General features: G+C 43.9%; 1 protein-coding gene across 2 annotated transcripts in view; it reads left to right on the top strand.

The window, feature by feature from the left end:
• The window catches only part of TBCEL (tubulin folding cofactor E like), a 53,876-nt gene that overhangs the window by 27,836 nt on the left and 11,989 nt on the right, over window positions 1-14,051 (top strand). For both annotated transcript variants that reach the window (XM_040425233.1, XM_040425226.1), the window contains exons 2-4: window positions 320-461; window positions 6,759-6,898; window positions 12,339-12,520. In XM_040425233.1, the coding sequence (XP_040281167.1) occupies window positions 329-461; window positions 6,759-6,898; window positions 12,339-12,520 (455 nt within the window). In that variant the 5' untranslated portion in view covers window positions 320-328. The remainder of the gene's footprint in view (window positions 1-319; window positions 462-6,758; window positions 6,899-12,338; window positions 12,521-14,051) is intronic.

The raw sequence follows: 14,051 nt of genomic DNA on the forward strand, positions 1-14,051 counted from the left end.
CCCATAGAAATCTATAGAGAGGGGAGGAGGGAGGAAGTGTGCAAAGAAGCAAACACATGCTGCCCAAAGAAGTATATAGAGAGGGGAGGATTAGGGAGCTGCTAGAGGGAGAAATTGCATTTTTCTGCTAAGATATGTTACAAAGTTTCTTATATTCACCTGTACTATTAAGTTGTGCAAAGTTTGTTGAAACTACACTGACCATTTAAGCAACATCACTGGGGCAGTTTATGCCACACATTGTGTCATGGAAAAGTCAAGGTGCAGAACGTTTAGTTTTAAGCATAGTCTGTAATACTATGTACCATTGTTCTTCTAGGAAACAGAGATGGAACCACCTTGTGGACGGAGTTTCATGCAGATGCTGTGTGAGAAGTACAGCCCAGAAAACTTCCCATACAGGAGGGGTCCAGGTGCTGGAGTGCATGTTCCCCCGGGGCCACAAGTGTCACCTATGAAAGGTAACAGATGATGTTGCAGTGACCCAATGGATCACTGCTAAAAGGGTTAATGCTATAATGCTATGGTTCACCGCTAAAGTAATGTTATGCATCACTGTTAATGCTGTTAAAATCTTTACTGAGTTGATCTGTGCACTATGTTTCCCAAATGTCTATGTATGGGTGGGGGATAACTATCAGATCGGTGGGGGTCCTACTACTAGGACCCCACCAATCACTAAAATGGTAGCCCTGTACTTTGTGGAGCCCCCTGAGATGAACAGAGCGCCGGCTTGGACATGCACAGCGTTGCTCCAGTCATTTATATGGGAAAGCCGAAGATAGCCATGTACAGCTCTCCCATAGCAATTATCCTCTGAGGTAAGGAAGCACTGGATATTTACAGAAGGTTCAGGACCAATTTAAACCCGTGCTGGACTACGACAGTAAAAAAGGTAACACACGCATATGGCTTCAGACTTTACTGCACGTGGTTATGGTTAATTGCTTCAGCCGCCACGCCACACTTATGAGGACTGCCCATTCGATCTAGGACTGCACCCTATAGTTAGGCACTGCAGAAAGTTTGAGAGAATGCACACATTTGGTCAATTTGGGGAGATTGCTAGTACTTATACAAAGAGACTAAGGGATGACAACCATCATTAAGGCCTCCTCTTATATACAAGCAAAAGGGAAAAGCAGGCCTGGTTATTGCCTCCACCATCTGCCGGCCTTTTGCCTACCCTCCTGCCTTGCACCCTGCTACACATCCACCTAACGTCAAGCCACCACTAGGCAGGAGCCTTAAAAGTCCAGGGTGTGCCTCAAAGGGAAGAAGGGTTGCACCCCTCCGACCATTGCACATGCGGCCTGGTGAAGCGCTGGAGAGAGGGATTAGCAAACATGAAGATTACAACCACCCTCGCCGCCACCACTCCTAACCTCCTCTCCAACACTCCACCTCCACGCCTCCCCTGCAGTCCAATGTGCGGCAGTGTGATTAAATATTAATCTGCATTTTTCCTATTTATCTTTTCCAATTTTCTGTGTAACAAAAGGTGCACTGCAGCTGCCAAGCTACAGAACAAATGACTGTATTATATACAGTTAGGTCCATATATATTTGGACACTGACACAAATGTTGTTTTTATTACCTGTTTACTAAAACATATTCAAGTTATAGTTATATAATGGACATAAAGTCCAGACTTTTAGCTTTCATTTTAGGGTATCCATATTAAAATTGGATGAAGGGTTTAGAAGTTTCTGCTTCTTTACACGTGGCACCCTGTTTTTAAAGGGGCCAAAAATAATTGGACAAATGACTCAAAGGCTGTTTCGTGGGCAGATGTGGGCAATTCCTTCATTATTTCATTTTTAATTAAGCACATAAAAGGCTTGGAGTTGATTTGAGCTGTGGTGCTTGCATTTTGAAGATTTTGCTGAGAAGTAAACATGCGGTCAAAGGAGCTCTCCATGCAGGTGAAACAAGCCATGCTTCATCGGCGAAAACAGAAAAAACCCATCCGAGAAATTGCTACATTATAAGGAGTGGCAAAATCTACAGTTTGGTACATCCTGAGAAAGAAAGAAAGCACTGGTGACCTCAACAATGCAAAAAGACCTGGATGCCCACGGAAGACAACAGTGGTGGATAATGGCAGAATAATTACCATGGGCAAGAGAAACCCCTTCACAACAGCCAACCAAGTGAACAACACTCTCCAGGATATAGGCGTAGCAATATCCAAATCTACCATAAAGAGAAAACTGCATGAAAGTAAATACAGAGGGTTCACTGCACGATGCAAGCCACTCATCAGCCTCAAGAATAAGAAGCCTAGATTGGACTTTGTTAAAAAAAAATCTTAAAAAAACAGAACACTTCTGGCAGAACATTCTTTGGACAGATGAAACCAAGATCAACCTCTACCAGAATGATGGAAAGAAAAAAGTATGGCGAAGGCATGGCATAGCTCATGATCCAAAGCATACCACATCATCTGTTAAACACGGCGGAGGCAGTGTGATGGCGTGGGCATGTATGGCTGTCAGTGGCACTGGGCCCCTAGTGTTTATTGATGATGTGGCACAGGACAGAAGCAGCCGGATGAATTCTGGGGTTTATAGAGACATACCGTGTGCTCAAATCCAGCCAAACTGATTGGTCGGCGTTTTGTAATACAGATGGACAATGACCCAAAACATAGTCAAAGCAACCCAGGAGTTAATTAAGGGTCCATTCACACGTCCGAAGTGTTTTGCGGATCCGCAAAACTCCAGGCCGGCACCCCAATAGAAATGTCTATTCTTGTCTGCAGCTGCTGACAAGAATAGGACATGTTCTATTTTTTTCCGGAGCTGCGGACCGGAAGTTCGGGGCCGCGCTCCAGAAATGCGGATGCAGACAGCACACTGTGTGCTGTCCACATCTTTTCCGGCCCCATTAAAAATGAATGGGTCCGCACCCGTTCCGCATAATTCAACGGATGTGTTAATGGGCACTAAAGCCAAGAAGTGGAATATTCTTGAATGGCCGAGTCAGTCACCGGATCTGAACCCAATAGAGCATTTCACTTGTTAAAGACTAAACTTCAGACAGAAAGGCCACAAACAAACAGCAACTGAAAACCGCGGCAGTAAAGGCCTGGCACAGCATTAAAGAGGAGGGAACACAGCGTCTGGTGATGTCCATGAGCTCAAGACTTCAGGCAGTCATTGCCAAGAAAGGGTTTTCAGCCAAGTATTAGAAATGAACATTTCATTTACAATTATGTAATTTGTCCAATTACTTTTGAGCCCCTGAAGTGAAGGGATTGAGTTTAAAAAATGCTTTCGTTCCTCACATTTTTATGCAATCATTTTGTTCAACCCACTGACTTAAAGCTGAAAGTCTGAACTTCAACTGCATCTGAATTGTTTTGTTCAAAATCCATTGTGGTAATGTACAGAACAAAAATTAGGAAACGGTTGTCTCTGTCCAAATATATATGGACCTAACTGTCTATCCTATGAACTGTGTGGTCCTTAGAGATAGTACTGTGCAAGCAGATAACTGAACCCAACCAGTTAAAGGGGTTTTCAAATCTTTACAAATTATATTCAAGTGGTTTACATGCACTAAGATTAGTTACGTAGAAACTATAGCTGAGATGCCTCGGTCATACATGCAGTCACATCACCATGCTCCTGGTGTTTATCATCTACTTGTGTGACCTCTCGTACTCAGAACTCATGGTTATCTCCCTTCTCCCACTCCCTATAGCATGAGACATCACATATCACATGCCTCTTATCTCCACTGCTCCCTGCGTTTATCCCTGTCTCTCTGTCTTTGGCCTCATGCACACGACCGTTCTTGTGTTCCGTTCCGCAAAATGGGGTTCCGTTGTTCCGTAATCCGTTTCCGTGTGTCTTCCTTTTTTTTTTGGAGGATCACCAGACATGATGGAAAGTAAAAAACAAGTCTAAGTCAAGTTTGAAATTCAATGGGTCCGCAGAAAATCACGAAAAACGGAACAACGGACACGAAACACAACAACGGTCGTGTGCATGAGGCCTTTGGATGGGGAATGCATTACATGCTGGACAGCACATTGCACAATGTTCATTGAGCGGCAGAGCAGATCTGTGTTTTATGTGAAGCTAATGAGTAATTTCAGCACTATTTTGTACCCTGTGATGGAGGGACATGCAGCCAACTGCAAAGAGAGTCAATGTTTGTGAGAAAGGAGCGCAATCATGGGAAATATAGTCCTTCACATTGGTAATCCCACCAAAAGCAAGCCCTGGCAGTATCAAAACAAAGGTGCAGTAATGAACTAGGCTAGATAATGAAAATGAAAAAATAACTACTTCTGATCTATGTGGCATCATCTGGTGAGTCTTCAGATACATACAGGTACTTTTCTATAGTTGTAGATGCTCAGAAACCCTTTTAATTTACTGGCTGTTCTGGCAGAGGAATAGCTTGTCAGAGTTCATCATATTTGGCATAGCTGGATAATGCCAGAGCACCAATGGACCCCATTGACTAGAATGGGATCCAGCTGGTTTCTGCCATGGGTGGCGGGATTTGGCTGGACAAAAAACTATTGCTGCTCCTAGTTTTTGTCCTACCGAATCCCAGCACTCATCCTGGGAACCGGGTGGATCCCCGCCGGGACCCATTATATTCAATGAGCTCTGGTGGTGAACGGCAGTATCCGGTCATCTTTGGCAGGCTGTTCCAGCAGAGGCTTTAACGCGTATGTGAACGTAGCCTAATAGTCCCAATATGGGTACATTCAATTGTGCAGGCTGCATTTTAGAGGGCTGCAAGGTCGCATCATGTATAGTCACAGTGCAAGATGGAGTCGGTGCATTCTCTAATATACATGGGTTCTTGCAGACAGTATAAGAATTGATTGTGTTGTATTTTTTACTGCACAGTGTAATATTAAATAACCAGTAGGGGGCAGCATTATATCATCTATGGAAGGATGCCTTGTGGTACAATGTAACCGGGGCTTGCTTATAGCATTGCACTCACATATATTGTCTATATTTAATTACCATCCCTTCTAACACTTCTTCAAGAGGGGGAATTGATCATTTCATTATAATTCATGGGAGCTTTGCTGAAGAGGCCCCCCCTTTTAGGTTGATGGGAGATGTTGCTGCAATCTTAACTTTAATGGAACATTGGAGGCAAAACATACAGATTCCAAGAACATCACCAATGAGAAACTGTCATGGGTTCTTCACCCCAGGCCTTGCACTAGGTATTAAAGGGCTATCCGTTTTGCCTGGAGTGTTCCTTTAAATGCTAAAATGTATGGGTATGTCCAAGACCAGTTGGAATACTTAAAGGGATTCTGTCACCTCTTTTTACCCTATAGAGATGCGGACATGCACGGCTAGATCGCCGATTGCATGTCCGCAATATACCTGTCTGCAATATACCTGTCCCATAGCTCTGTGTGGTTTTATTGAGTGTAAAAAATGATTTTATATATATATATAAATCAGCCTGGTAAGGAGCCCAAGGGGCTGCACTAACCGTTCTGGAGCCCATCCACGCCCCCTGTGAAGGAGCCCAGCACCGCCTGCATCCAGGAATATCCTCCTTGCTCACAAAGTCAGATCGCCATAATCTCGCGGTTCAGTTCCTTCCCTGAGGCTGATGCCAGCACAGTTAAGGAACACTATGCCGGCACTGCGCATGTGCGAGATTACGGCAATCTAACTGTGAGCTAGGAGGAGATTCGGAGGACTCGGGCATGGATAGGCTCCAGAACGGTTAGTGCAGTCCCTTGGGCTCCTTACCAGGCTGATTTACATATATATAAAATAATTTTTTACACTCAATAAAACCACTTAGAGATATGGGACAGGTATATTGCGGACATGTTAGCGGCGATCTAGCCGTGCATGTCCGCATCTCTATAGGGTAAAAAGAGGTGACGGAATCCCTTTAAACCACAGATCTTGCCGCAAGTCTGTCACCCCTGCGACATTGAAAAAGGTGAAATCCACGACAAATCCGCCACAGAATGAGCATGATGTGGATTTGAAAATGCATAAAAAATATCAGCAGCCCGTGGCTGTTCCACCATTGTTTCATGTTGTAGAGCTCTTTTTGCAGGTCGTACTTAAAAGGGTTGTCCATATGTTTAGTATTGATTCCTTAGGGTAGGTCATCAATATCAGATCGGTCGGGGTCCGAATCCTGTCACCATCGCCGATGATTTTTTTGAGGAGAACGGTGAACACTGTGTCCTCCTCGCAGCTTACCATGCACAGCGCCATCCATTGTATAGTGGCTGTTCTTTGTATTGCAGATCAGCCCTTTTCACTGTGTGACTGATGAACGAGACATCACAGGACTAGGAAGAGGCTGCAGCACTTATGTAGTGCCGCTGTCTCTTCAAACAGCTGATCGGCGGGGGTGGCAGGAGTCGGACCTCCGCCATTTTGATATAGATGACCTATCATGAGGATATGCCATCGAAATGAAAATCTTAGAAACCCCTTTAAAGAGTAACTAAACCTGTGTTAAAAACACAAAGGCGCAGACACACTGCTCAAAGAATTTCCTCTGCTCAGCTTTTCGAGTGAGCGAAGTATGGATCCATACTCCACATGCTTTGGAGAGCCGAGCAGAGGCAACGAAAGCCGAAGGGCATGACTTGTGCCCCTTCATTTTTTTTGGCAAAGGTTTAGGTACTCTATAGTAGATATAATCACTACTTTATGTTATTTTATGCCCTTGATTATAATCACTACATTACTCTATTGATCCAGAGAGTTTACCTGTATAATCTTTGTTTTAGATCGCCTGAATCTTCCAAATATCCTGGTATTGACCGGCTGTGGTATCAGCCATGCTGGCGACGAGAGTGAGATCGCTGCGTTTTGTTCCCACGTTTGGGAATTGGACTTGTCTGGTAACAAGCTTGAAGACTGGCAGGAGGTAAGACAAGTGATCTTCTACATCATGTTTGCTGAGGACATTAACCAACAACTGCAGGCTAGCCAAACACAATAGATGGATGTCGGACGGACCCACCAATTTCAGCACAACCATCTAATGTGTATGGGGGCTTCCCAACGTGCCTCTAATGGCTGATGATGGGGAAGAGAAAGATCAAGCTGTTAGATTTCAGCAAACTGGACCCTCATGTTCTCTGGCGGAGGCTTGTTCCATACAACGTAAAAAGTGACATTTCTATTTAGCAGTTTGCAACTTTTTAATGCCAAAAAAACTAGTGCAAGTATCTTGGCATTTCATACACCAATCAGAAGCAGGTCTTTCTAATAAATTTGGTCCATCTTCTAGCAGTCCATGGTCCAGTAAAGAAAATCTGTACTATGATTTACAGTAGTTTCTGGTTTAAACTATAGTAAATGTGTCGGGCCACAAACTTTTTTTGAAAAGTGGCCAGGGTGGCGTAAAAATTTAAAAAGGCCTCTGCTTGTGCAAAAATTTGTGACTTTAGTGTGCCAAAAACCTGCTTACATCCTTTGATTAAGGCCTAGTTCACACAAACGTTTTTTTTGCGAGTGTACGGGCCGTTTTTTTGTGTTCCGTATACGGAACCATTCATTTCGTTTCCGTATTTCCGTTTTTCCGTTCCGTTGAAAGATAGAACATGTCCTATTATTGCCCGCAAATCACGTTCCATGGCTCTATTCAAGTCAATGGGTCCGCAAAAAAAACGGAACACATACGGAAATGCATCCGTATGTCTTATGTATCCGTTCCGTTTTTGCTGAACCATCTATTGAAAATTTTATACCTAGCCCAATTTTTTCTATGTAATTACTGTATACTGTATATGCCATACGGAAAAACGGAAACACAACGAAACTGAAAAACGGAACAACGGATCCGTGAAAACTATAAAAGCCATACTTTCGTGTGAACTAGGCCTAATTCCTCTTTGGGTGTTAGGCTACTTTTACACTAGCATTTTGGTTTCCGTTTGTGAGATCCGTTCAGGGCTCTCACAAGCGGTCCACAACGGATCAGTTTTGCCCTAATGCATTCTGAATGGATAAGGATCCGCTCAGAATAAATCAGTTTGCTTCAGTTCCATTTCCATTCTGCTTTGGAGGCGGACACAAAAAGCTGCTTGCAGCGTTTTGGTGTCCGTCTGACGAAACTGAGCCAAACTAATCCGTTCTGACACACAATGTAAGTCAATGGGGACGGATCAGTTTTCTATGACACAATAGAAAACGGATCCGTCCTCCATTGACTTTCATTGGTGTTTAAGGAGGATCCGTCTTGGCTATGTTAAAGATAATACAAACGGAACCGTTCTGAACGGATGCAGACGTTTGCATTATCTGAACGGATCCGTCTGTGCAAATCCATGACGGATCCGCACTAAACGCGAGTGTGAAAGTAGCCTTAAAGGGTATCCTGGTCAGGAGCAATTATCACCTGTCCAAGTCTATGGCACTGGCCAAACACTAGCAGTTCTTGCCTTTCCAGTGGACAGGAGATAATTACTTTTGGTGGACTATCCCTTTAGGGTACGGCCACACGGTCAGGTTTCTGCATGCAGTTTTGGAAGCCAAAATCAGGAGTGAATTAAAAAAAGAGGAGACATCAAATCTGTCCTTTTAGGCTCCTTTCACACGGGCGAGTATTCCGCGCAGATGCGATGCTTGAGGTGCACTGAATCCGGACCCATTCATTTCTATGGGGCTGTGCACACGAGCAGTGATTTTCATGAGCAGTGACTTGTGCGTTGCGTGAAAATCGCAGCATGCTCCTCTTTGTGCGTTTTCCACGCAACGCAGGCCCCATAGAAGTGAATGGGGCTGCGTGAAAATCGCAAGCATCCGCAAGCAAGTGCGGATGTGGTGCGATTTTCACGCACGGTTGCTAGGAGACGATTGGGATGGGGACCCGATCATTATTATTTTCCCTTATGACATGGTTATAAGGGAAAATAATAGCATTCTGAATACAGAATGCATAGTAAAACAGCGCTGGAGGGGTTAAAAAAAATATATAAAAATGTAACTCACCTTAATCCACTTGCTCGCGCAGCCCGGCTTCTCTTCTGTCTTCTTCTTTGCTGTGCACAGGAATAGGACCTGTGGTGACGTCACTGCGCTCATCACATGGTCCGTCACATGATCCATCACCATGGTAAAAAGATCATGTGATGGACCATGTGATGAGCGCAGTGATGTCATCAAAGGTCCTATTCCTCTGCACAGCAAAGATGAAAACAGAAGAGATGCCGGCTGCGCGAGCAAGTGGATTAAGGTGAGTTAAATTATTTATTTATTTATTTTTTAACCCCTCCAGCTCTTTTTTACTATGCATAATGTATTCAGAATGCTATTATTTTCCATTATAACCATATTATAAGGGAAAATAATAAAATCTACACAACACCTAACCCAAACCCGAACTTCTGTGAAGAAGTCTGGGTTCGGGTTTGGGTACCAAACATGCCGATTTTTCCTCACGCGCGTGCAAAACGCATTACAATGTTTTGCACTCGCGCGAAAAAAAAAATGGCGCATTTTCCCGCAACGCACCCACATCTTATCCGGGCCAAAAACATGACGCCCGTGTGAAAGAGGCCTTACAGTTTATCTCCTTTTAAGATTCACATCTGAATTTGGCCTGACCGCATGGCCATATTCTTACATCATTTTTTTTTTTTAGTCCACTTGAAAACCCCCCAGCATTGTGCCTCTTTTTAGAGGATATTGTTGCTTTTTTGTGGCATTTTATTACATCTAGTGTGCTTTACTACTAGCATTTTTCTTTTCAAGCCAGCATGTTTTAAAACGGGAAACAATGTACCCCCTTCTAATGTGACTTCCCTTGTAGATGCCACAAAAAAGTTTTTTTTTAAGCAGGGGCAAAAAGAAAAAACTAAACAAAAACAATGGATGTCTTTGGCACACAAAAAAACTCAATATTACTTCATTTTTCTTACTGACACACAACATGGACCTCTGTGTCGAATTATGTTTGAGAAAGAAGCTGGAGAATTTCTTCTATACCGGCCCTGTGATGTTTTATTGTTTTATTAGTTTATTTTGTCCGCCCGGGTTACATTCCTAGACCCGTCCCTGCTCAGTGGTGGAGTATCCCTAGCACTTGTCTATTGTCCTTGTTGTGCTGCAGTTTACCATTTCAATGAACCAATACCTGCAGTACAAAGGCTCTGTGTTTCTTTGTTTTATTCTCTCACTGCATTGGTTCGTGCTGCTTTCTCTTGTGTGTTTGCCGTCTTTTATTGTATGTAAATCCTGTATAAATAGAGGACATTCTCTGAGATCAATTTCTTCCCGTCTCCTGGTCTTTTACATATCTTTTAATCCAGCGTACAGTAGTTGCCATATTGAATTATCAGGCTGCCGTTAAGGATCGCTTAGATTTACAAATGTTTATCTCTGCTTTGGCCACATCCGTATCTAGATCAGGATATTTCGGTACTCCGTTTCGGCAGAGGAGCAGAATACCTGAGTTGCATAGATTAGGTTATACAGGTTGTCCGGGTTCAGAGCTGAACCCGGACATATCCCTTTCTTCCCCCCCGATTATGAGCATTGGAGCATTTCATGCTCCGATGCTCTCCCTTGCCCTGCACTCAATCGCGCAGGCAAGGGCTGTTTATTTTTTTTACTCTGCTAGGCGGAGGCTTCCGCCTAGCAGTGTTCCTGTTGACATCACTGGCTCTGATGGGCGGGCTTTAGTGCTGCCCTAGCCGTTTTACAGGCTAGGGCAGCGCTAAAGCCAACCCATCAGTGCAGGGTGACATCATCGGGCTCACTGCTAGGCGGAACCCTTCGCCTAGCTTTACCCATGAAGAGCCCGGCAAAAAAAGCCTTTGCTTTGCGAGATTCAGCATTAAAAATCTGTCTGTTTACAGAGTATCAGTTCTCAGTCCTGTCAGCTGACAGCTCATGTGAAGCCTTATCTCTGATCTCCTGAACTCACATACACTCATTTAAGCCATATTCTTCTCAGGTTGATAAGGGTACGGCGACATTGGTCGTGGCCAGGATTGCAGAGGAGCGGTAATCTTATGGAAATGACTAGGATTGCAGCGCGAGTCACAATAAAATCCACTCTAAGGCCCCTTTCACATGGGCGTCACGGACTTTGTCCGGATGCGTTGCGGGAAACCCACGCCAGTTTTGTCTGCGATTGCGTGGCGTTTTTTCGGCGTGAGTGCAAAGCGTTTTAATGCGTTTTGCACACGCGTGATAAAAAACTGAATGTTGTACCCAGACCCGGACTTCTTCACTGAAGTTCGGGTTTGGGTTCGGTTTTCTGTAGATTTTATTATTTTCTATTATAACATGGTTATAATGGAAAATAATAGCATTCTTTAATACAGTAAAATGTTCCTTGAGGGTTAAAAAATAATACAAAAATTACTCACCTCATCCACTTGATCGCGCAGCCGTTATCGCCTTCTTTCTTCTTCTTGCAGGACCTGCAAAAGGACCTGCACTGACATCACCACGCTCAGCACGTGGTGAGCGCAAATCCTTTTGCAGGTCCTGCAAGAAGAAGAAAGAAGACGATAACAGCTGCGCGATCAAGTGGATGAGGTGAGTCATTTTATTATTATTTTTTAACCCTCAAGGGACATTTTACTGTATTAAAGAATGCTATTATTTTCCATTATAACCATGTTATAATGGAAAATAATAAAGTGAATGGACCTCATCCCTATTTATTATGACCTCCTTAGCAACCATCCGTGAAAATCGCATTTCATCCGCACTTGCTTGTGGATGCAATGTGATTTTTACGTAGCCCCATTCACTTCTATGGGGCCAGGGCTGCGTGAAAAATGCAGAATATAGAACATGCTGTGATTTTTCACGCAACGCACAAGTGATGCGTGAAAAACATCGCTCCTGTACACAGCCCCATTGAAATGAATGGGTCCGGATTCAGTGCGGGTGCAATGCGTTCACATCACGCATTGCACCCGGGCAGAAAACTCACCTGTGTGAAAGTGAGATAAGCCTTCACTTGAGCCGTCAGCTGATAGGACTGAGAAGTGATAATCGGCAATCGGACTGATTGAAACAAAAATGGCTTAAAATTTTTAATAAAGACCAATTGAAAAGATGATTTTTAGCCCAAAATGAGTAAAATGTCATCATAAAAAAAAAAATTGCCCCGAAAGTATCCGTAGCCTTTAACTTCCATGAGGATCATGTAGATTGTAAGCTCTCGCGGCAGGGTCCTCTCTCTTAGTTTATTGTATTTGTATACATTATGTATGTGTATCCCCCTCTTGACGTACAGAATTATTGGCACTTTCTAATAAATAATAATAAACTGATACTAAATTGTGTCTTCTCAAAATATCAGTGCGTTACATCGAGTGCTTTCTTTTCTAAATTTGCAAAAGGTCAGCAAGATTGTGTCTAACGTGCCTCAGCTGGAGTTCCTGAACCTCAGCTCTAACCCTCTGCATGCATCCGTCCTGGAAAGGCAGTGTGCTGGAACCTTCTCTGGCGTCCGCAAGCTAGTCCTCAATAACTGTAAAGTGTCCTGGGAGACAGTGCACACATTGCTGCTGGAATTACCGTAGTAAGTATTTTGTCATCTCTCATGCCGCTGTCCTGTCCTGACAAGCACACTCGGAGAGTAGACCAAGTCGTACCTAAGCCTGGTTCACACAGCGAGGTTTAGTGCAGCGTTTCAGTGGATTCTAATACTGCTCTTTTATGTCCTTGATTTGACCCAAAAAAAAAAACTAAAAAACTGCACCTTGTGAATTTGCCTGTTAACATTTTTTTCCCTGGCTTGGCAAATTGCTCTCCTTTTGTATAGGCTGTAGGAAAATGACAGGGTTCGTAGCAGAGGCAGCACACACGGCACAGGTGGATGTAGCTGCTGTCAGTGAGGCTTTTAATACAGTGGGCTATGTTCACACTGCATTCGGTGTGTGCGTTTATCGTATATGGTAAGAAATGTGCAGCCACCCGGACTGCAAGGGGAGTCGTGGGGCAGAAAGAATAGGAGTTGTGGTTACTCGCGGTGGCAGTCCCTCTTCAGCACTCCCTGGGACTGAGTGTTGAGTGGTTGGAGGGCGCACACCTTTCTTCACACCCTGGATTTGGGGGCGTTTCATGCCTGGTGGTGGTTCGGGTTCCCTTGGTGTTGGTGGTGTATTGCAGGGTGCAAGGCAGGGTCCCAGTGCAGAGCAAAGCAATGTGGTACTGTAGCAATGGAGGTGCTGGTGCATGCAGTGATGAGGCCGGATTTGCAATAAACAACATTTGCAATAACCTGACAGTAGTTGTCAAAGTTCAGATGGTGCGTGGACTGGCAGATCTTACACAGGTTGCAATTTTCCTCAGTTCTATAGGCTGCAAAGATGGTAGACAGGCCCAGATGTTTCTTCTCTGAGTCAGTCTCCCTGTATCTGTACTTTGTTTCTGTGATTCAGCTAACAAAGGTGCAATATAGATTTTCTCTTTCCCTCTTTCTATCTCTCTCATTAGAATGCAGCACTACAGTGCCAAGCAAAGTCCCTTGGCAAATGGCTAGTCTTTGTATAAAGCAGGTCTGGGTGCTTGAGCTCACAATTATTCCATGGAGTCTAGAAGCTGTATGCAGGTTATCTCCACAGACTTCTTAGCACGCACCTCCTCTCAATGGCTGACACACTCCAATATAGTCTCAGTTGCTTCCTCCGAGGCTGATTTAAGGCTCTCAAGCTGGCTGGCTATTCTATCCAGGAATGCTTCTAGCTGGCCCTTTCCTCACTGTCTCAGCTCCAACTGATTAGGGGCCCTCATGGCTTTGGATGTGGCAAAAAAACCGCATGCAGTTTTTGCAACGACATACCTGTGGTTATGGTGCTTTTTCTTCTAACAAAGGGAAAGAAGAAAATCTCTTACCAAAACCAAATTACATCAATTACACAATAGTTATATTATTGTAATTTAAGTCTGCTGTGTGTATTCCCTTACTGGAAGAAAAAGCACCATAACTGGAGTGTTGTTGCAAAAAACAAATGTTTTTTAATGCGTTTTTTTTGCCGCATCCAAAATGCAGCACATCGGCAAAGTACGGCAGCACTAAGCCACTGCCTATGAGGAAGGTGTAACAGCCC

Source organism: Bufo bufo, chromosome 1 (genome assembly GCF_905171765.1).
Source record: "Bufo bufo chromosome 1, aBufBuf1.1, whole genome shotgun sequence".
Classification (NCBI taxonomy): domain Eukaryota; kingdom Metazoa; phylum Chordata; class Amphibia; order Anura; family Bufonidae; genus Bufo; species Bufo bufo.